General features: G+C 43.3%; 1 protein-coding gene across 1 annotated transcript in view; it reads left to right on the plus strand.

Moving 5' to 3' along the window:
- The window catches only part of NMT2 (N-myristoyltransferase 2), a 138280-nt gene that overhangs the window by 62199 nt on the left and 52899 nt on the right, over positions 1-23182 (plus strand). The window contains exons 3-4 of the mRNA XM_082258733.1: positions 14076-14220; positions 19368-19486. Coding sequence (XP_082114859.1) covers positions 14076-14220; positions 19368-19486 — 264 coding nt within the window. The remainder of the gene's footprint in view (positions 1-14075; positions 14221-19367; positions 19487-23182) is intronic.

Consider the following 23182-nt stretch of genomic DNA (forward strand, 5'->3'; position numbering starts at 1 on the left):
TTTTTTTTTCTTTTTAATAAAAATAACAAATGTTCTACTTGCCTGCTCTGTGCAAGGATTTTGCACAGGGCAGCCCTGATCCTCCTTTTTTTGGGTGCCCTGGCGGCGCTCCTGGCTCCTCCTCTTCCAGTGCGGGCACGTTCCCGATTCCTGCTATCAATCAGCCGCTGGGCTTGTGCACGGTGCTGGAACCTGTGGGCTCAGGTAAGAAAAAGGGGATAGGGGGGCCCTCCAACAAATAAGGTTTTTCCATGCATTAAGGGGAAAATGGAGACCTTACAATCCCTTTAAAGGTTATTGTTAGGAATTTAGTGCAGCGCTAAAACTAAAATGAATCAATTGAATAGGAAATATAGTCCATGCAAAGGAGGAAGGGCCCCGTGTGGATAAAGATGCACTCAGAGCCAATGCTGTGGTCTTGAAACTACAAATCCACCACCAGATAGAATGGCCTCTCACCTCAAAGCACTGACCACAAAGGGTCAAAAACACCAGGACAGATTCCACTTGCAACTGAACACTGACGATAACACCTTTGGCAGAGTGGATGGATGGGATGATCTCAGTTGCTCCAAATACCTCCAGGGAATACCGATTAAACAATCCAAAAGCTTGCTCTCTTAGTGGTGTGACTCAAAGAAAGGCAAGGGATCGCACATAGTGAAGTATGTCTAACACATTTATTAATTAAAACATAAGAAAGCCTCTTACTTAATAACAGCATACAGCACGCACATCACATTCTCTCTTGCTGAATGTAACAGTCGTACACTTCCTCGAGCGACTCTGTGAGACAGCGGGTGATTTCACGGCTCCTCCCTTCCGCACGTGTGACGTCCCATAAGGGAAGGGACTTCCTCAGCGGCTTGTGTAGGAGCCTGTCATCCCCGCAATATATAGAGCCAATGAGCTGCAACTCGTCCATAAGTTTACAAGGCAGCCAGGTATTCACTTATGGATGAATACCTGGCTGCCTTGTAATCTTATGGACGAGTTGCAGCTCATTGGCTCTATATATTGCGGGGATGACAGGCTCCTACACAAGCCGCTGAGGAAGTCCCTTCCCTTATGGGACGTCACACGTGCGGAAGGGAGGAGCTGTGAAATCACCCGCTGTCTCAGAGTCGCTCGAGGAAGTGTACGACTGTTACATTCAGCAAGAGAGAATGTGATGTGCGTGCTGTATGCTGTTATTAAGTAAGAGGCTTTCTTATGTTTTAATTAATTAATGTGTTAGACATACTTCACTATGTGCGATCCCTTGCCTTTCTTTGAGTCACACCACTAAGAGAGCAAGCTTTTGGATTGTTTAATCGGTATTCCCTGGAGGTATTTGGAGCAACTGAGATCATCCCATCCATCCACTCTGCCAAAGGTGTTATCGTCAGTGTTCAGTTGCAAGTGGAATCTGTCCTGGTGTTTTTGACCCTTTGTGGTCAGTGCTTTGAGGTGAGAGGCCATTCTATCTGGTGGTGGATTTGTAGTTTCAAGACCACAGCATTGGCTCTGAGTGCATCTTTATCCACACGGGGCCCTTCCTCCTTTGCATGGACTATATTTCCTATTCAATTGATTCATTTTAGTTTTAGCGCTGCACTAATTTCCTATCATTGTTTTTTTGGTTAATTAGATTAACTTTGAGTGTCAGCTGCTTTTGTCTTTAGTGGAGGTGTATGCGCTGATATATTTTCACTTTTGTACACCCTTTAAAGGTTATTGTTAGGGGTTGCTTTAATTATTATTTATTTACTTATTTTTGTTTTTGTTTTAATTAGGCGTTAAGGGTTTGGAGTTAATATTGTGGTTAAGGGTTGGGAGTTAAGTTTTTTTATTATTTTATTACGGTATATTTATTTTCATTTAATTATTGCATTTGAGCTGAAAAACTCTACAAAATGCGGGACAAAACACACTTAGGCAGGCCATAGACGTTTCGAATTTTGTACGATTTATCGTGCGATAAACGCAAGCGGCACTCGTGTACATCATCGAGTGTACCATCAATGTGATCCGAAAATCGTACGACAAAACACTATTTTTTGTGCCTTTTAACCACATCTCTACTGGACACACTCCCTACTGTTCTGTGTTTTGTTAGGCGAAATCATACAACTCCCCCATTAATGATACGAAATTTGGCCGATTTTCGCAAAAAAACTCAACATGTTGGATATGTGAATTTATGCTGTCGTACGAAAATCACATGTTTTACATACCACACTAACGATAGGAAAATCGTTCGATAACACTGGCATTTACGATTTTCGTACGAAATTCGAAACGTCTATGGCCTGCCTCAGGCCTAGTTCACACCAAAACGCTTTTCTGCTTGAAGCTTGTATCTCTAAAACACTCAACAAGCCAAATCTCATTCATTTTAAAGACCCCTGTTCACATCTGAATGTTCTTTGTCTCATGCAAAATGCCTGAATCTCAAAAAAGTACACGAGCTTTTTTTTTTGGCAGATTATAAGTTTTTGGCCCCACAGAAGTCAATAAAAATCCGATTTGAGCGTTTAACAAGCAGTTTGTTGCACGTTTTCTGCTCAAACAGCAGCTCTCATCTAGACATATGCCGGTTTTCGGTAATTCGATATATCGCGGTATTGCATAGCCGCGGTATTGTTATTGTGGCATTTTTAAAATACCGAGTTTCTCTGCTCCTGGGTCTGACTTGTGAATTGATACATTTCAGTGAGCTGGATGACTCATTCACTCACATAGCTAACGCCTTTCAGCATTAAGTCTCCTAACTATAAACAAAAATGTTTACATTGTATCTTTTCCTTCCCTCTGCCAGGGAGAAAGGAAGTTTAACCTCTTAAAGACTGGACCTTTTTCTGACAATTGTTGCTTGCAAGTTAAAATCAGTTTTTTTTTTTGCTAGAAAAGTACTTAGAACCCCCAAACATTTTATATATTTTTTTAGCAGAGACCCTACAGAAAAAAATGGTGATTGTTGTAATATTTTATGTCACACTGTATTTGCGCAGCAGTCTTTCAAACGCAATTAATAGACTTTAATGAAAAAAAAAAAACGTAACAGTAAAGTTATCCCAATTTTTTTTTTTTTTTGTTACACAGAGAATCGTGATCTTTATTCCAAGCTAAAAAATCGTGATTCTCTTTTTGGCCAGAATCGTGCAGCTCTAATATATATATAATACATACATACACACACACACACACGCATAGCAGCCCACATTACATTATTATATAGCCATCAAGCAGTGTCTGGCCTACCTGGTGATGACTGGTCCTGGCGCTCTGATCCGATGGCCTGGTCTTTAAAGGGGCAAATCAAGATAAAAACACCGGTCCTCCTGCAGGTTTAACCAATTAATGACTTTACTATTGCTTTAGGCCTGGTTCACATGTATGCGGGTTGGGGGCCCACATTTGCACAGGCATAGCAGCCCATTGATGTGAATGGGCTTGAGCTGCTATGCCTGCGTTTTCAGCTGAAAAAAGGTGCATGCAGAATTTAAAAAAATGCAGTGGCCATGAAATCCATCCTTATTCTGCACCATGCGACTTACCTGCCGTTGCTGCACACGCAAACTGTTTTTAAATGCCGTGCCCACTTATACAAAAAATGCAGAAAGCTTGCCAGAGCAGGAACTGCAGGTTAGTCGCATGGTGCAAAAGCAGGATGGATTTCAAGGCCACTGAATTTTAAAAAAATGCTGCATGCACCTTTTTTCTGCAGAAAATGAGGGCATAGCAGCCTGTTCAAATCAATGGGCTGCTATGCCTGTGCAAATGTGGGCCGCCAACCCGCATACATGTGAACCGCCAACCCGCATACATGTGAACCGCCAACCCGCATACATGTGAACCGCCAACCCGCATACATGTGAACCGCCAACCCGCATACATGTGAACCACCAACCCGCATACATGTGAACCAGGCCTAAAGCAATAGTAAAGTAATTTATAAACAACACCTCCTTCAGGTTTAACCACTTCTTGACCACAAGGATTTGCCCTCTTAATGACCAGGCCTTCGGATCGGAGCCGAGCGCCAGGACCAGTTATCACCAGTTAGGCCAGACACTGCTTGATGACCTATTTTAGGCCTGGTTCACAGAGTCTGTACTGACTGACTATATAATAATGTGCATAAGTGAACCAAAGCCCCTAAATTCAGCAATGAAATTGAAGTTAGGTGGAAATTTAATAATTTAAATTTAATAATAGAATACCGTGATAATACCGTATACCGTGGCAAAACCTTAATCAATTAATCGCAGCATGAAAATCTGATACCGTCACAAGCCTACTCTCATCCCTAAATTTCCTCTCCCTCTCCTCCCTCTAATTTCTATCTTCTAAACAGAAACACCTGAACCTGTCAAATGCTTGTAATATACTTCTAAGAGCTCTTTTACACGGGCGCTCCGTATGTCCGCAAATCATCCTATTTTTTTTGCGGATGATTTACGGACATAATGTAAGTCAATGGCATTGCTGATGTCAGTGGATGACCATCCACTGACATCCGATTTTCTTCCTTTCAGTTCTGTTCCGTTTTTTGGAACGGAACAGAACCCTATTTTTCCTCCATTCAAAAAACGGAAAGGAAGCAAAATCGGATGTCAGCGGTGTCATCCGCTGACATCCGCAATGCCCATAGACTTACATTATGTCCGCATATCATCCGCAAACGGATGGGATGATATGCTGACTTACGGAGAGGATGACACAACTGTCATCCGCTCCGTGAAAAAAAAAAAAAGTCCCGCAGCGGACAAAAACAGCGGAGCGGCCGTGTGAAAGAGGCCTAAAACTCTCAGAAACCCTGAAATAAAAACTCCAGTAAATCGCTACTCTCAGGTGTAAATGCAGCCTAAAACACTCGAATCAAGCGTTTCCATGCATTTCTCTGAAACAAAAAACACTTCAAAAACGCACCAATCTGCCCGATTCCAGCTACAAAAAACGCTCCAGAACTTTTTTGAGCTTCAGATGACTTGTAGTGGAGATGTGAACCAACTCCATAGAGAATAATTGATTTTTTTTTTCTCCTCCAGCGTTTTAGAGCTTCAAGCTACAAAACGGTGAGGTGTAAATGGGGCCTTAGGGCACCCTAACACCCCTCGCACTGGCATGCATTTAAGGCCTCATTCACACTTAAGCTGGATACACACTATACAATTTTTCGTTCGATTTTTTCCTTTAGCTTTACCAAAACCATATAATATGAGGTCAAACCTCAACACTTTCAATTTGTATGTATGCAGTCAGACAGGCCCTTGCACTATATAGTTTGAAGGTAAATCTAAAAGAAATCTAACAACAAAAGTTGTGTAGTGTGTATCCAGCTTTACATTTGGGGCCCACTGTGATTTCCTATGGAAGACTTGGCCGGGTTTTTCTACACACACTTGCAGGCAGGAAGCCTCATGCAAAGCAATGAAGCTGACCGCGCTGACAGCTATTCGTGGCTGTATGCATGTAACTAGGGATTCACCAAAATTAAAATTTTGGGCCGAAACAGAAACCCGAAAATTCAGGATGCCCTTGGCCAAAAAACGAAAATGACTTTTTTTTTCCACCAAATGATTTTAAATTATTTTTTTTCTATCATTTTATTAATATTAATATAATGTTTGAGGGTTAACAGTAATTTTCTAGCAAAAATAAAGATTTACACTTCTGGTGTGACTATCAATAAATATGACTTTTTTTCTGCTTGTTATGAAGAAATGTGAAGAGTAAATCCCCAGACTGCCATTAGAAATGACATTGGAGAAGTTGTGAGCAGTGTGAGTGGTCTGTCCTCTCCCTGGAACAGCTCCCAGCTGTCACCCTGTACATTGCTCATTACATCAGCCAAACACTCACCGTCCAGATCCCTCTCCTCCGGGTACTGGAACTGCGGGATCCCCTCCGCCGTCTTCATCACCACCTGAGCCGAGGAGCGGGGTACCGGGCTCTCCCCCATTCCTGGAACACCCGGTGCTCCAACCACACATCGAGCATTCCCATACAGTACAAGGCACACACTCCGCTCTTCTCCAGCAATTTCCACACTTCACCAAAGAGAGCAGGTTGGAGTGCCCAAGACTTCCGCCTCTGGTTGGCACTGCAAGTGGAAGTCGGAGGACACCGACTGCGGCGGCCATTAATTTTCGGCATATATGACCCGTTTTCGGCCGCCGAAATTTCGGTGCACCACTGCAGGTAACAGTACAAAACTGTCTCCATTTATAGACAGTTTGTCTAAGAGCAAATTTACACTTCAGCTTTAACACTCATTAAAACGCCTACTTCTTCAACATGCTTTTTTTTATGCTTTTTTGAAGCTTTAATGAAGCTGGGCAAATGTTTTAATAGTACTTCCAGCTCATATTACCTCCAGCTCATTAGTACCCCTGTTCAGAAGATCCCCCAGCTTATTAGTACCCCTGTTTAGCAGATTCCCAGCTCATTAGTACCCTTGTTCAGCAGATCGCCAGCTCAGTAGTACCCCCAGCTCCTCTCATCCCCTGCTCAGTAGTACCTCCAGCTCTGCTGATTCCCCCCCCCAATTATTGGTAACCCCCAGCTCTGCTGATCCCCCCCATTTATTCACCGCCCACTTTATTTCTTCCATGCTGTACACTACGTGTGACATCTGCTAGTCCCCCCCCCCCCCCCTTCCCTGGTCTCTTAGCTCTGCTGATCCTCTGCTGTTCAATCCAATCCCTCTGGTCCCTGTTGACCTTCAACTGTATCTTTTGCATGTCGTGCACCACATGTGCCATCTGCTAGTTACTCCGGTCTACACCCCAGTTACCTTCCTGCTGCTCCCATACTGCACACCAGCTATGATGTCTGCACCAGACGCTCCAAGAATATATACGCTTGAGCCAGAAGTGACTACTGATGTCTTTCTGATTCACTTGTTGGCTTACCTGTGCATCCTGGGATATCTCAAACCTCCAATAATTCCAGAACAAATCAAAGCTAACTGAATAAAAGCCCCTCAAATGCTGCAGGTGCTGTTAGTGAGCTTTGTGATTGACTTCTGAGGTGGCTTTCGAGACATTTTGAAGCACCAAGAAAGCAACATGGGGTATAATTTTTGAAGCAAAGCAAACAGTGTGAACAGGACTGTTGGCTAACCATTTTATTTGGTGACAGATGCTTTTATTGACATTCAGGGTGGTGTGTCATATGTCACATTTTGAAGCAAGTGTAAATGAGCCCTTACTCTTCACTGATGGATGCCTGAACACTTTTTTAAATTGCTTTGCTCCTTACAGCCTCATGCAGATCAGCTACTTTTGATCATATGTCTTCCGAGAGCTCGCTTTTGGGAGACATGGTTCACATCAGCTGATGCTTCTTATGAACAGCAATCTTAAAATGTTTTGAGTAGCTCTAAATGTTTGAGTAGCTCTAAACCACACCTCCAATCTCCTTTCATTAATTGGACTCCAGGTATGCAAACTACTGACTCCAATTAGCTTTCATTGAGTTTATTAGTCTACTACGGGTTCACATACTTTTTTCCTCCAGCAATTTGAATGTTTATTGTGTGTTCAATAAAGAGACAAGACATCAGAATTGTTTGTATGTTATGCCCCGTACACACGTGCAGATTATCTGAAGACTTTTGTCTGTAGACTTACCAAAACCATATAATATGAGGTCAAACCTAAACACTTTCAATTTGTATGCAATCCGGCAGGCCCTTGCACTACATAGAAAAGGTAAATCTGAAGACAAAAGTCTTCAGATAATCTGCACGTGTGTACGGGGCATTAGCTTAAGCACATTGTGTTTGTCTATTGTGACTTAGATGAGGATCACATCACATTTTTGGGGTAAATTACTGCTCAAAACTAGGTAATCCCAAGGGGTTCACATACGTTTTCTTGCCACTGTGGGGTTGATTTACTAAAACTGAAGAGTGCAAAATCTGGTGCAGCTGAGTGTAGTAGCTAATCAGCTTTTAACTTCAGCTTGTTCAATAAGCCCCCGTTGACATCAGTGCGATTTGACAGGTCAAATCTCTATCCTATTGCCGGCAATGGCACTTATTTCCAAAAGTAGTTCCTGCACTACCTTTGGCGACATGAGCCTACACAGATGTCTTCCAAGTCGCCCCTGAAGTCAGACGTGCGAGTTTAGATAAAGTCACATGATTTCAAAGCCATGTTCAGTGTGAACGAAGGCTTAAGTTTTGACAAAATAACCTGGAAGCTGATTGGTTTCTATGCACAGCTGCACCAGATTTTGCACTCTCTAGTTTTAGTAAATACACACCTGTCATTAGAGAGTAAATACTAGTGGTGCACCGAAACCGAAAATTCAGGATGCACTTGGCTGAAAACCGAAACACAGTTTTTTTTTTTTTTTTTAAAGAAAATTTTTAATTTATTTATTGGGGCTGGAGTTTTTGCATTGCAGTCAATGGGATGTGATTTTGCATTGCAGTCAATGGGACGTGATTTTGCATTGCAGTCAATGGGATGTGATTTTGCATTGCAGTCAATGGGACGTGATTTTGCATTGCAGTCAATGGGACGTGATTTTGCATTGCAGTCAATGGGACGTGATTTTGCATTGCAGTCAATGGGACGTGATTTTGCATTGCAGTCAATGGGGCGTGATTTTGCATTGCAGTCCGCGGGGCGCGATTTTGCATTGCAGTCCGCGGGACGTCATTTTGCATTGCAGTCAGTGGGATGCAGCATGCCATTATCAGAACTTTTATTTTTTTTCCCAAAATGCTGATAACCCTATTTTTTAGGTGATAATTTTTGGCAGCTGATAGATCGGTGCATCCCTATAAAAAAACATGGTGATCCTGCCAGATCCCAGCTCTTTGTTATTCAGAGTGACAACGAGATCTTGAATATTCTGTGTTGCCGCTCTGTCTGCACACGCTCCAGTTTTCTCAGTGAGGAAGCTGTGTGTACTTCTCCTTTCTCCCCATCTAGCTGCCCCCACATGACACTCCTGAATGAAAGGCGGCTCCCGCAGCGTGACTGTGGCTTCTCCAGGGACCCTCACTGTCATCTACCCACAGAACCAGCAAGCAGTGTCACATGCTTCCTCTCGGCTCCTTTTGTAAGGTATTCCAGATACACAAAGTGTAAAAATTGTCAGCTTGCCAAGGCCTTTCCAATGACATGCTGGAGTCCCTCGGGTCTGGGGAATGGAGAGGGTGAAATGAGGTAATTTTCACGCGGACTCTGGCCTTTGTACTATTCAGTGAAGGACAGACTAGTGTGAAGCTTCCCAGGGGGGATATCTTCTGTATTCTAATGACAGTTTTCCTCTATATATAGTAAATGGGTCCTTTGCAGGGTGCCTGTCACTAATAAAAGAACACGGTCAGCCCTGGTGCACAGAAGGTGTGTCTGCAAAGCATTCTTCAACATTCACAAGAATGATTGGCTGTAGCCAGTTTAAATCGTGGCCAGAATGGCTGCCTGTGGAGTGTTCCCCTCTAAAGAGCGAATAATGGTTGAATCGCTTTCCAAAGGGCATTTGACAGGCGTTGTATGAAAATATATTGCAGCCTACCAATCATCAGTGGTATCTGCATTAGTTTTCTTTTTAAGCTCTTTTTTTTTTTTTTTTCCCTTTATTTTCATCTGGTGATTCTGTAACACACTTCTAGTGTCAGATGACAAAACAAAATCGCCCTTCTGTATCAGGACAACCAAAATAAGATAAGATACTACAGTACAGAGCCCCATCCCTCTCTTATCATGATGTAGAGAGATGCGGTATTGTAGTCCTCAGAGAAGAGTGTAATGGATAAAAGTCAGCACAGGCAGAGAGCGCAGGTCGTTATCCGCTCACAAGATGTAACAAAACGCTTTGAATATGTTTAAAGGGGTTGTAAAGGTTCAGATGTTTTAAAATAAAAATAACAAACATGTTAGATCTGCTCTGTGCAAGGGTTTTGCACAGAGCAGCCCTGATTCTCCTCTTCTGGGTTTCCCCGGCAGCGCTCCTGGCTCCTCTTCATTGGGTGCCCCCCCACGGAAAGCCGCTTTCCCTGAAGGCACCCGTATAGGCTCGTTATCGAGTCCTGCTGCTGCGTCCATTAACACAAACAGCGAGACTCAGCCGCCCCCCGCTCCCATGTCACTGGATTTTTTTGACAGCAGCGGGAGCCTATGGCGCCTGCTGCTATCAATCTGTGCAATGAGATGAGAGCCAGTGGCTGGAGCTGCTGGGCTCATGCACGGCACTGGAACAAATGGGCTCAGGTAAGAAAAAGGGGAGGGGGGGGTGGTCTGGGGATGGCGCTGCAGCAAAAAAAGGTTTTTCACCTTCATGCATAAAATACATTCAGGTGAAAAACTGTGAGACTTTACAATCCCTTTAACAGACCAGAGGTGGCCAAATAAGAAAAGGTAAAGTAGAATTCTAGGGTAAACCTAACTAATACTAAAAATGATCCCACCCTACTCCTAACACCAATGCTAACTAACGTCTGTAAGAAAGATGTATATGCTTACCTATATTCAGGATGCTCTGGTCCGGTCATGTGATCCAGCTCCCCTGTGTCAGCCAGCGGTGGCTGCAGGGGAGAGGAGGGAGCGCCAATAACGATGACATCCCCACTCGGGCTGAAGCAGGGGAGATTACATGACTGGTCTGGAGTGGCTTGAAAATAGGTAAACTTGTACATCTTTCTTACCAGCTCAGCATAGGTGTTTGTAAAGGGGGAGAATTATTACGATTAGTTAGGTTTATCCTGGATGTCTACTTCAACCTCTTGCCAACCAGCGACGTACCCATACATCACTGGACTGGATTGAACAAGTGGTTGTACCAGGATGATGCCTGCTCTAACTAGCCACTTGCTTGCTTTTACAAGCAGAGGGAGGGGATCCCCAAGATCCCCAACCTTCCCCACCTCTCCACGACTTTACCAGGATCTTCCATCCCACCAATGTCCCGATCGAGCAGCTGGCAGAAGCTCATAAAGGCAAACAAAGACCAAGTTAGCTTTGTGTGGCTCTATGATATACAGTGCCTTGCATTCAACCCCCATTGGCATTTTTTGTGTTTTGTAGCCTCACAACCTGGAATTAACATGGATTGTTTGATGATTTGCATCATTTAATTTACAGAACATGCCCACAACTTTGAAGATGTTTTTATTTTTTTATTATGAAGCAAACAACAAATAGAACAAAAACTACAGAAAAAGTCCATGTGCATAACTATTCACCCCCCTAAAGTCAATACTTTGTAGAGCCACCTTTTGCGGCAATCGCAGGTCCAAGTTGCTTTGAATAAGTCTCTATGAGCTTGCCACATCTTACCACTGGGATTTTTGCCCATTTCTCCTTGCAAAACTGCTCCAGCTCCTTTAAGCTGGATGGTTTGCACTTGTGAACAGCAATTTTTAAGTCTGATCACAGATTTTCTATTGGATTGAGGTCTGGGCTTTGACTAGGTTATTCCAACACATTTACATGTTTCCCCTTAAACCACTCAAGTGTTGCTTTAGCAGTGTGTTTGGGGTCATTGTCCTGCTAGAAGGTAAACTTCTGTCCTAGCCTCCAATCAGGCACAGAGTGGTACAGGTTTTGCTCAAGAATATCCCTGTATTTAGCACCATCCATCTTTCTCTCAACTCTGACCAGTTTCCCAGTCCTGGCTGCTGGAAAAACATCCCCACAGCTTGATGCTGCCACCATGTTTCACTGTGGGGATGGTGTTCTTTGGGTGATGTGATGTGTTGGGTTTGCCACAGACGTAGCGTTTTCTTTGAAGGCCGAAAAGTTCAATTTTATTCTCATCAGACCAGAGCACCTTCCTCCATACATTTTGGGAGTCTCCCACATGCTTTTTCGCAAACTCAAAACGTGTTGGCCATTTTGTTTTTTGCTGAAAGTAATGGCTTTCTTCTGGCCACTCTGTCATAAACCCCAACTCTATGGAGCGTACGGCTTATTGTCCTCCTATGTACAGATTCTCCAGTGTCTGCTGTGAAACTCTGCAGCTCCTCCAGGGTTACCTTAGGTCTCTGTGCTGCCTCTCTAATTAATGCCCTCCTTGCCCGGTCCGTGAGTTTTGGTGGGTGGCCGTCTCTTGGCAGGTTTGCTGTTGTGCCATGTTCTTTACATTTGGTTATGATAAATTTGATGGTGCTCCTGGGGATCATCAAACATTTGGATATTTTTTTATAACCTAACCCTTACTTGTACTTCTCAACAACATTGTCCCTTACTTGTTTGGAGAGTTCCTTGGTCTTCATGGCAGTGTTTGGTTAGTGGTGCCTCTTGCTTAGGTGTTGCAGCCTCTGGGGCCTTTCAGAAAAGGTGTGTATATGTAATGACACTAATGCCCTGTACACACTATCAGATTATCTGAAGACTTTTGTCTTCAGATTTACCTTTTCTATGTAGTGCAAGGGCCTGCCGGATTGCATACAAATTGAAAGTGTTTAGGTTTGACCTCATATGGTTTTGGTAAGTCTGCAGACAAAAGTCTTCAGATAATCTGATAGTGTGTACAGGGCATTAGATTGCATACAGGTAGACATCATTTCACTAATTATGTGACTTCTGAAGGTAGTTGGTTGCACCAGAGCTTTTTATGGGCTTCATAACAAAGGGGGTGAATACATACGCACTTCCAATTTTCGATTTCTAAAAAATAGTTTTTATGTATATATTTTTCTCATTTCACTTCACCAACTTAGACTATTGTGTTCTGATCCATCACATAAAATTCAGATTAACAAAACATTGAACTTAAAGAGGTTGTAAACCGAGAAAATTTTTTTTTTTTCTTTACATCCTGAAAGAGAAAGACATAATGAGCTAGTATGCATCGCATACTCGCTCATTATCAAATACTTACCTTAGAACGAGCCCCCGCCGCGCCGCTCGCTTACCTGTATGACGGGCGACATGTCCAGTCGCCCGTCTTCCGGGATCGCGGCATCCGGCCATCTGATTGGCCGGAGCCGCGGTGACGTCACTCCTGCGCACGCGTGCGGGAGCCAACAGTCACGGCACGGGGCTCTGAAGGAACGGCACGATCGGCCGTTCCTTCAGAGCCCATGCGCCAGTGACGTCACTGGCTGCATGAAAGGTAAATATCTCCTAAACGGTACATGTTTAGGAGATATTTACAGTACCTATAGGTAAGCCTTATCATAGGCTTACCTATAGGTAGGAGTGTCAGAGGAGGGTTTACTTCCTCTTTAAGGCTGTAATGTAACAAAATAGGTAAAAAGACAAGAGGGTGAATATTTTTGCAAGGCACCGTAGTAACCCGGATGCAATGACCCACTTCCGGTTTACCCCCATGTAAACGGCTCCATTTTCAAAATGAAAAGCATTTAATCTCTCCGATCTTGGTGCGATCAAATATTTTAAGGGCAGAGGAGGGATCTCGCATTAAAGAGTACCTGTCGCATGTCTATTGCTGTCACAAGAGATGTTTACGTTCCTTGTGACTGCAATAAAAGAGATTAAATACATTTAAAAAAAAAAAAATGTAAAGCGTCCCTTGTGCAAAGGCCAACACATGTGAGGTATCGCTGCAAACATCAGATCATGCACAGTCATTTTAGCACCAGACCTCCTGTGTAAATCTAAAGTAGTAACCTGTAAAGGCTTTTAAATTGTCGCCTATGCAAGATTAAACTTAAGGCATTTGTCACTGTGCTTATTTTAAAATATTTGATATCTATTTACTCGGTGTAATATAATCTTTTAAATTTTACCAAAAATTTGGGTTATGTATTGATTTTTATATTGAATAAAAAAAGTGTAATTTTTTCTCAAGTACATTGAGTTTAAAAAAACACTGCACATAAGAAATTGCAAAACCCTCCATTTCATTCTCTAGGGCCTCTGCTTTAAAAAATATATATATATACACACCTCAACAAACACGATGGAGCAGAGCAGTGTAGGAAATTGCTGGAATTAGTACAAAGCCCTGCCTGTTGTTTGTCTGCAGGCTCCGAGTACTTGTCATCTAGTTCCATTCACACAGATGCGTCTATGTTTTTTAAACCTGTGTTGCTTTAAGAGCTCCAGATCAGAAGACAGCTGTCTGATTTCCTTCTCATCTAGAAAACTCTTTTATCTCCGCAGAATCCCGCCATTCCAATGCAGAAACTGCAGGACATCCAAAGAGCTATGGAGCTCCTGACCGCCTGCCAGGGACCAGCAAAGAACCTCGATGAGGCAAGCAAACGTAAATACCAGTTTTGGGATACACAGCCTGTACCCAAACTTAGTAAGTAGGCACTGGGAAATTTTATCTCTTCTGTGTTATCTCCGCCTGTACATTTTAATAATGGTTTAAGTTGGATTTACTGTCGTCCAGAGAAGTTATTTAAGAACCTCGGGGGGGGGGGGGGTGGGGGAATCGGAGCCACTGCACACAGGCTTCTAATGGCGCTTTTCCACTGCATGGAACCGTACCGGTTCGGCACGCTTTTGTGCTTTTTCCACTGCTGGTATAGGGTCGGAACGGTTCGGTACGGTACGGTATAGGTTTGCTTTTCCACTGCATGGAACCGAACGGTATGGTACGGCTCTGAAAAAACAGTACCTACTCAATTGTGGTTCCAACAGGTACCAAACTGGTACCATATCCCACAATCCTTTGCATGCAGTCACTATTAGCCACTGATTGGTCAGAGAATCACACCCACCCCGTTATTATCCCACCCACTTAGTACTACTTTAGTGGAAAAGCAAACCTATACCGTACCGTACCGAACCGTTCCGACACTATACCATGCGGTACCAGCAGTGGAAAAGCAAACTGGGCCAAGCAGGGCCAAGTAGAGCCGACCCGGTACAAGCCGGTACTTGCAGTGGAAAAGTGCCATAAGTGGGAAGAGTTGTGTGTCTCCAACACCCACTTATCGCACCTTGGGGTTAATTTACTAAAACTGGTGAGTGCAAAATATGGTTTAGCTGTGCATGGTAGCTTATGAGCTTCTAGCTTCAGCTTATTCAATTAGGCTTTGACACTAAAACCTGGAAGCCGGTTGGTTTCTATGCATAGCTGCACCAGGTTTTGCACTCTCCAGTTTTCATAAATCCCCCCCCCCCGTGTCCTGTGCAGGTATTTATCATAAGCCATGCCATAATGCAGTGATCACATTGTGCAGTGTCTGTCTCTATTCATCTCTCTCTTGGAAAGAGTTCCATCTCATCTCTCTCTTTTTTTATTCTATATACAGTGTGAGTTATTTTTATAAAACAGTACATGTGACTGTTCACAAAGAGAAAGTCCAGGAGGTCACGTATGTGTAAGCCGCAATTACTACATTTTAGAATTTTCTATAGATTATATGGGAAAAATTCAGTGGACAACTGACCAGCACACCCATATGAGCTTGTTGGACATCTCATTTCCAAACCATGGGGAGAAAAAAAAATATATAGGCTTACTATCTGCTTCCAGGAGACCAGTTATACTATATGGCTCAAAAATATATAGACACCCCTCTAAATTATTGAGCACAAAGCCAGCTCCATGAAGACACGGTGTGATGAGTTTTGTGTAGAGGAACTGGAGTGGCCTGCACAGAGCTCTGACCTCAACCCCACTGTTCACCTTTGGGATAAATTGCCAGGTCTTGTCATCTAATGTTCGTATCTAACCTCACAAATCATTTTTTGTGGCTAACTAGACACACATTCCCACAGACACATTCCAAACATTTGTTGAAAGTCTTCGGAGAAGAGTAAAGCCTCGTACACACGTACCGATCGTCGGCCGAACGAACGGCCGTCTTTTGTCCAGGGCTGTCGTGTTTGTTGAAAACTGCAAAAGACTGCACACGAATTTTGTCGGCCAACAACAGCCGACTGCAGAAGTGATGTCATGTGATGGTTAACTTTCATTGTCTTTTTTCTTTTCTGAGCATGCCCAGTCTTGCTAATCTGCTGTCTGTCGGCCGAAATCTGTACTGACTGGCGAACAATCGGCCGTTCTGGTGTTGGCCAACAAAAATTTTAATGCCTGCACGACAGATTCTGTTTGGCCGAAAATGCGCTGTCGGCTGTCGGAAGCATCATACTAACAAGCCTACAATCGGCCGATCGGTCGTCGGCCGAATATTTACGGCCGACAATCGGTACGTGTGTACGGGGCTTAATGGCTGTTAAGGCACCTTTAGATTTGCATGTAAAAACACATGGCCGAGCCGCATTTATAGAGCCCCCTTCTTAAGCTTAGGAATGGGGGTGTTCACATGTCACAGTTGCAATGCTTTGCTTCTTTCCCCGCTGCAAAAATGCATCGCTCCTATTGCGTTTGGTGAGCAGGAAGTCCAACAAACGCAAGCCATTCAACCAAATAGGGAGGAGCTGCAAACACCCTGCCACTGTGTGCAATGCACATGGTTAAAGCGCATTGGTGTGGCAAATACAGTGTGAAAACAAGCGGCAAGGAGGCATCACATCACCTCCTCGCCACCTTTTAAACACATCTGAAAAGTGATCTGAACGTTGATGGCTTTTTTGAGGTGCAGCATTTTAGATGCAAGTCTAAACTTAGCCTTAGGCCCCTTTCACACGAACGGTTAGATTTCAGCTTTTAGCTGCGGAAAGAGGAACTTATTTACTGCAGCTAAATGCAAACAATGCATCCCTATGGCCCCGTTCACACACTGCGTTTAGCAACGTTTTCATAACATACGGTTTTGTGCATTTAGGAAAAATAAAGTTGACAGCATCCAGGAGCGAAGTACCGCAGCTATCTGTATATAAACGCAGGTAATCGCAGTACAAAGAAAAAAATAAGTAAACGGTTGCTATACAAAAGGCAAGAATTTACTACTGCAGCTAAACACAGCCACATGTAAACGCACGTAATCACAGTGTACAAATGTGAATAATCTTTGTGCCAGGAGTGTTGGAATTTCAAAATAACAAAACATGCTTTTACCAACGGCACAACAACTGCCTGTGTGAAAGCAGCCTTAGGCTCCATGTACACGGGACGCTGGAAATGGCCGTTTAGGAGCAGTTGGGCGTTTTTTTCAGAAGCCCCTGAACCCATCTACATTTTATCTTATCTGTCCATGTACACCAGGTCGTTTAGTCATTTGCAGGCAGTTGCGTTCAGGGACTGTTTTTAGAACGCAATTATTTGCGTTCGAACGTGTGTTTCCCGGCGTTTCAAACGCACAAACGCGTCTGAACGCGTCCGAACGCGATGACCCGCGTTTAGCGTTCGCGTTTTTCCATTTTAAAGGGGAATAATTTTTTTGACCTCTAGGAACGCTTCTAAACGCAAACGCCGCTAAACGCGGGTACAAACGCGACCGAACAGACGTTTCAAACGTCCTAAAAATTCCAGCATTCAAAGGGACTTTTAACAACGTCCCGTGTACATGGAGCCTTCTAGTCATGGTGGTGGGGGAAGACTCCATTATTTATTATGAGTTATAAAGGCCACTTTAACCGGTTGCCGACCGCCGCACGACTATATACTGCGGCGGTCAGCCCCGGCCAGGCAGAGTGACGTATCGGTACGTCACTCGCCTGTCACTGACTTGCGAGCCTATCGCGGGCGGGCGCGCGCCCGCCGCGGCTCGTTCACAGGCAAGTCAGTGCGTGTGACCGGCGGACTCGATGTCCGCCAGTCACACTGCGATCGCTCCTGTGAAGGGAGAAAGACAGAGCAGCTTGTGTAAACAAGCTGCCTGTCAGTTCTCCCTGTGTAAAAGTGAAGATCTGACCGTTCTACTATGTAGAACGGTTGATCTTTGCTTTTACACCAATAGGAATGTCCCTACACAGTTAGAATCACGCCCCTAGGACACACTTAACCCCTCCCTGTCCAATAAAGTTAACCCCTTCCCTGCCAGTGTCATTTTTGCAGTAACAGTGCATATGTATAGCACTGATTACTGCAGTAATGTCACTGGTAACCCCAAAAGTGTCAAAAATGTCAGTCAAGGGTCCGATCTGTCCGCCGCAATGTCGCAGTACCGAAAAAAAAATCGCAGATCGCCGCCATTACGCGTTAAAAAAAAAAAACACCAAAAATGACAGAAATCTTTCCCTTTGTTAGTAAACGCGATAACTTTTGCGCAAACCAATCAAAATACGCTTTTTGCGATTTTTTTTTTTTACCAAACATAGGTAGCATGAAACAAATTGGCCGAAAAATGTTAAAACATTTTGATTTTTACTTTTTTTTTTTGGGGAATTTCATATAAAAAAATGTGAAAAATATTGTTATTTTTGCAAAATTTACGCTCTTTTTTTGTTTATAGCGCGTGATCAAAAAATCGCACAGGTGATCAAATACCACCAAAAGAAAGCTCTGTTTGTGGGAAAAAAAGGACGTCAAATTCGTTTAGGTACAGCGTCGCACGACCGCGCAATTGTCCGTTAAAGTCACGCAGTAAAAAATCGCAAAAAAACCCCTGGTCCTTTAGCAGCCAAATCCTCCGGGGCTTAAGTGGTTAATATTGGGTAGTAGTGTCATTCTCTGGAGCATCCTTTTTGTTTCCATGTGATGGGTGGCATTAAGATGCTTTTCTTCACGGCCTTTGTGCCAAAATTAGATCCTCTCTGGCTTCTTTCAAAATGAAGGAATATCGTTTCTGGTTTTGTCTGTTTTTTTTTTTCTTTTTCCTCTGTCCTTGGAGACAACATGAGAGCAAATTGCATGCTAATTGGGTATGTGGTAACCTTACATAAGGGCAAGGTCACTAAGAAGGTTAAGCAGAGCACATGAAAGAAGGGTTCCCATCCTATGGGCTGTACTGTACTGGATCTTGCTGTATTCCTCTATTATTTTTTTTTAAAAGGTTTCTTTTTTTTTTTTTTACGTCAGCATGTGTTTTATTAGGCTAATCTAATCCTTGAGGGTGAGGCAATGGGGAGATTCACACTCAAAGCTAAAATGCCAAATTTGGGTGGAACTGAATTTTGTTTTATCCTCCTTATTTGTAAATTATTATTTTCTCGATGCCACAAAAGAACCATCATACCACTGTGTAATGGGCAGTGCTAGCTTTGGACAAGCGCATTTCCATGAAAATGGGTAATAACTTTGTCCTAATCTGTTCAGGCCAGCTCATCCTGTATTAGAGATTGTGACCAACAATGGATGGAACCTGGCATGGCATTTTTTTTTCCAGGAAAGTATTTCAATCCTTTCATTACTCCTTATGCACCCAAGCAAGACTAATGGACATACTTTGTTATTGTGGGATTACTGATCCATCTAGGGAGGTTGGGGACACGTGTGTCATATGATAATGGATCAGAAGGCTCCTCGCCATTCAGTTATATGCCAGTTGTTGTTTTGTATATCTGCACATTGGCGACCTGAGTTACTTTTATGACTTTTATGCTGAAAAATGTCTCTTTGTTTTAGCTTTATTTCTCCCTTTCTCTCCATTTTAGCTGAAATTATAACTTGTCATGGTCCTATTGAACCCGAGAAAGACAACATTCGTCAAGAGCCATACTCGCTGCCTCAGGGCTTTATGTGGGACACTCTGGACCTGAGTAATGCAGAGGTGGTAAGTCATCCGACATCTGATTACTTGTCACCTATCAACCATGTGAAGACATTTCTTGATCCTCCAGCCAGCTTCGTAAGATGGTGAAATATAAAGTCTGTAAGTACTTGCAGCAAAACGCCAGCAAATTGGCTAAGGAGCAATTCATACTATATGCAGTGACAGACGTTTTACTACATGGTAAAACGTCTGTCACCACAGGGACACACAGGAAACAATTGCTTTCTATGTGTCCTATTCACACTGCAATGCAGCCTAGTGCTGCACTAAAATGCAGACATGCTGCATTTTGTTGCAGCGCACCAGTCCAAATCGCACTGTACTGTTAGGCAACGCAGCAAGCTGCCTGACATTGCAGTGAATGAAGTGTATGTTTTGTACACTTTAAATAAAGCTGGTACAAAAACAAAAGGGAGCTGGATCATGCACCACACTGCCCCCTAGCCACCTGGCAACACAGAGCGGCAAGGGCACTAATTCAACCCAGCTGCTCTACAATTTACTGTATCAGCAGCCCTCAGTACAGTCCATTTACATACGTATATGTTTACTGGATTTGTAATTTTGTTCAGTTGCTGTTGTGATTCACTCCCTTTGCTACACAGCACAGTGCACAAGGTTAACCTACTTCCTGGTTCGGCTTTGCCCATTCCTGAGTCACCTGCCTACTCCTTTCACAGCAGTGATGATGCAGATTCATAGTCCAGGCTGAAGGTGACTCAGGAAGCTACAGGGGTGAACTATAATGTGTCTACACTGCTTGGCTATCTATGCATTGTGATGGAAGTGTGTAAATTACAAGAATGGCTGTACAGAATTGTAAATCCATTAGCAGGTAAAACAGTAGTTATTAAAACTACACTGCTCAAAAAAATTAAAGAAACACTTTTTAATCAGAGTATAGCATCAAGTCAATTAAACTCCTGGGATATTTATCTGGTCAGTTAAGTAGCAGAAGGGGTTGTTAATCTGTTTCAGCTGCTTTGGTGTTAATGAAATTACCAGGTGCACTAGATGTGCAACAATGAGACGACCTCCAAAACAGGAATGGTTTTACAGTTGGAGGCCACTGAATTTTTTTTCCCCCTACTCCTCTTTTCTGACTGTTTTTCTCTAGTTTTGTATTTGGCTAGGGTCAGTGTCACTACTGGTAGCATGAGGTGATACCTGGACCCTATAGAGGTTGCACAAGCAGTCCAACTCCTCCAGGATGGCACATCAATATGTGCCATTGCCAGATGGTTTGCTGTGTCCCCCAGCACAGTCTCAAGAGAATGGAGGAGATTGCCGGAAACAGGCAGTTACTCTAGGAGAGCTGGACAGGGGCGTAGAAGGTCCTTAACCCATCAGCAGGACCGGTATCTGCTCCTTTGTGCAAGGAGAAACCTGGTTAGCACTGCCAGAGCCCTACAAAATGACCTCCAGCAGGCCACTGGTGTGAATGTCTCTGACCAAACATTCAGAAACTCTCTTCTTGAGGGTGGCCCGAGGACCCAGTGTCCTCTAGTGGGCCCTGTGCTCACTGCTCGGCACCATGGAGCTCGATTTGGCATTTGCCATTGAACACCAGAATTCGCAGGTCCACCACTGGCGCCCTGTGCTTTTCACAGATGAGAGCAGGTTCACCCTGAGCACATGTGACAGACATGAAAGGGTCTGGAGAAGCCGTGGAGAATATTATGTTACCTTGTAACATTGTTCAGCATGACCGATTTGGTGGTGAGTCAGTGATGGTCTGGGGAGACATATCCATGGAGGGACGCCATTCGGTATTGTGATAAATTCTTTGGACCCATTGTCAGACCCTCAACTGGTGCAGTGGGTCCTGGGTTCTTCCTGGTGCACGACAATGCCCAGCCTCATGTGGCAAGAGTATGCAGCCAGTTCCTGGAGGATGAAGGCATTGATACCATTAAATGGCCTCCACGCTCACCTGACCTAAATTCAATAGAACATCTCTGGGACATTAAGTTTTGGTCCATCTGACGCCACCACTGACCAGGTTGCACCTCAGTCTGTTCAGACACTCAGTGATGCCCTGGTCCAAATCTGGGAGGAATTATCCCAGGACCACAACATTGTCAGGCATGCATACAAGCACTTGGGGGGGCCATACAAGCTACTCGGTACCATTTTGAGTTGCTGAAATGAAATTTCAGCAAAATGGACTAGCCTGCTGCATAATTTTTTCACTTTGATTTTCGGGGTGTCTTTGAATTCAGCCCTCTGTAGGTTGATAGTTTTCATTAAATGGTTTGGCATCCTTTCCTTCCTAACACATTACCCAGTCCATATCAGTATAGCTATCCAGCATGATATTTTTCCCCATTGAGATCTGATGTGTTTTCAAAATGTTCCTTTATTTTTTTGAGCAGTGTATTTACCTAGCTATTTGTGCAGTATTACACTGTCCTATCAGACAGCATCAAGTAGGCTAAAATTTTCACTTAGCAAGAATCAGTTTAAAGGTAATATAAAAATATATTCCAAATCGTCTTAATACTGTGTGCGCTCCTGGAAGTAAGTAAATCAACACAAAAAAATAAATTATGCCCAAGGCAGCTGCTGCCTAATCTCAATTGATACACTTCATACACAGAAGAAAAAATACACCATCTCTAACATTATTCCAGCAGCGCTTAGCTAAAATGAATGGGACAGAGAAGCCACCACCTCCCAGTGTTAGAAGTGCATATGGTATATAGAAACCATCAAATCCCATTCATTGCTAATTGACAGTTCATAAATCATTGCTTGTAGTAAACTTCAAATCCCCTCTAGTGATGTAAACGTGATTCGCTGCTACCATTTGCCTCTCATTTCTGATTGGAAAAACACGCTTTATACTCCGATCACATCAAGGATCCGCAAACTAGTTCCCGAATGCCACATTTAGACCTTGGCAGAGAAGCAGTCCTGGAACGCTGTTATTTAGTCATCCAGCAGGACACGACTGGACTTGGCACAGCTCACTACTGGAGCCACTCTTTTTGTTACTATACCCTGAAAACATAAAAATGAAGCAGGCATGAGCAGTCGAGCGCAGAGCTCATACAGCCAGCAGCCACAGCTCTGGGCTGAGTGGAGTGGTGAAGTTTTCTACAAGCAAGGATTTCTGGACTGTCAATTAGGAATGGGAATTGACTGTTCTTATCTACCATATGCACTCTGTGTATAAAGACTATAAAAAAATATTCTTATACAGTACATCTCTGCTGTTTATCTACATTTACCCCCAAAGGCCCTGCAAGTACAGAAAAATACCTGGTGATCTGCCAGATATCATCCCCTTGGTCCAATTTTGGGCTGACAACACACAGCATTTTTGTGAACTTTGTGCTGTCAGCCCTATGTGTCTTTTGCTAAATTATTCAGTCACTTCTGCTCTGAGATATTAATAACATAAAGGCTAATAATTCATAGTACATCTCTGAATTTCTGACAAGATCAACAGTTTTTTTAAATTTATCAAATGGATATAACAAAACTTTCAATTGCATATTAAAGTGGTTGTAAAGGTAGAAGGTTTTTTTTTTTTTTTTACATTAATAGTGGTTGTAAACCTCAGAAATTAAATCTGAGCATATCCCTCTATAGTATGTACTTGTCTCAATCCAGAGCACTAAGTGTAATTTCTGGCTGCTGCTTCCTCCTCCTGCTATCAGCAGGAATCACTTATAACAAGTTTTCCTGACA

The sequence above is a fragment of the Pelophylax lessonae genome (genome assembly GCF_965119305.1).
Source record: "Pelophylax lessonae genome assembly, chromosome: 5".
In the NCBI taxonomy this organism is placed as follows: domain Eukaryota; kingdom Metazoa; phylum Chordata; class Amphibia; order Anura; family Ranidae; genus Pelophylax; species Pelophylax lessonae.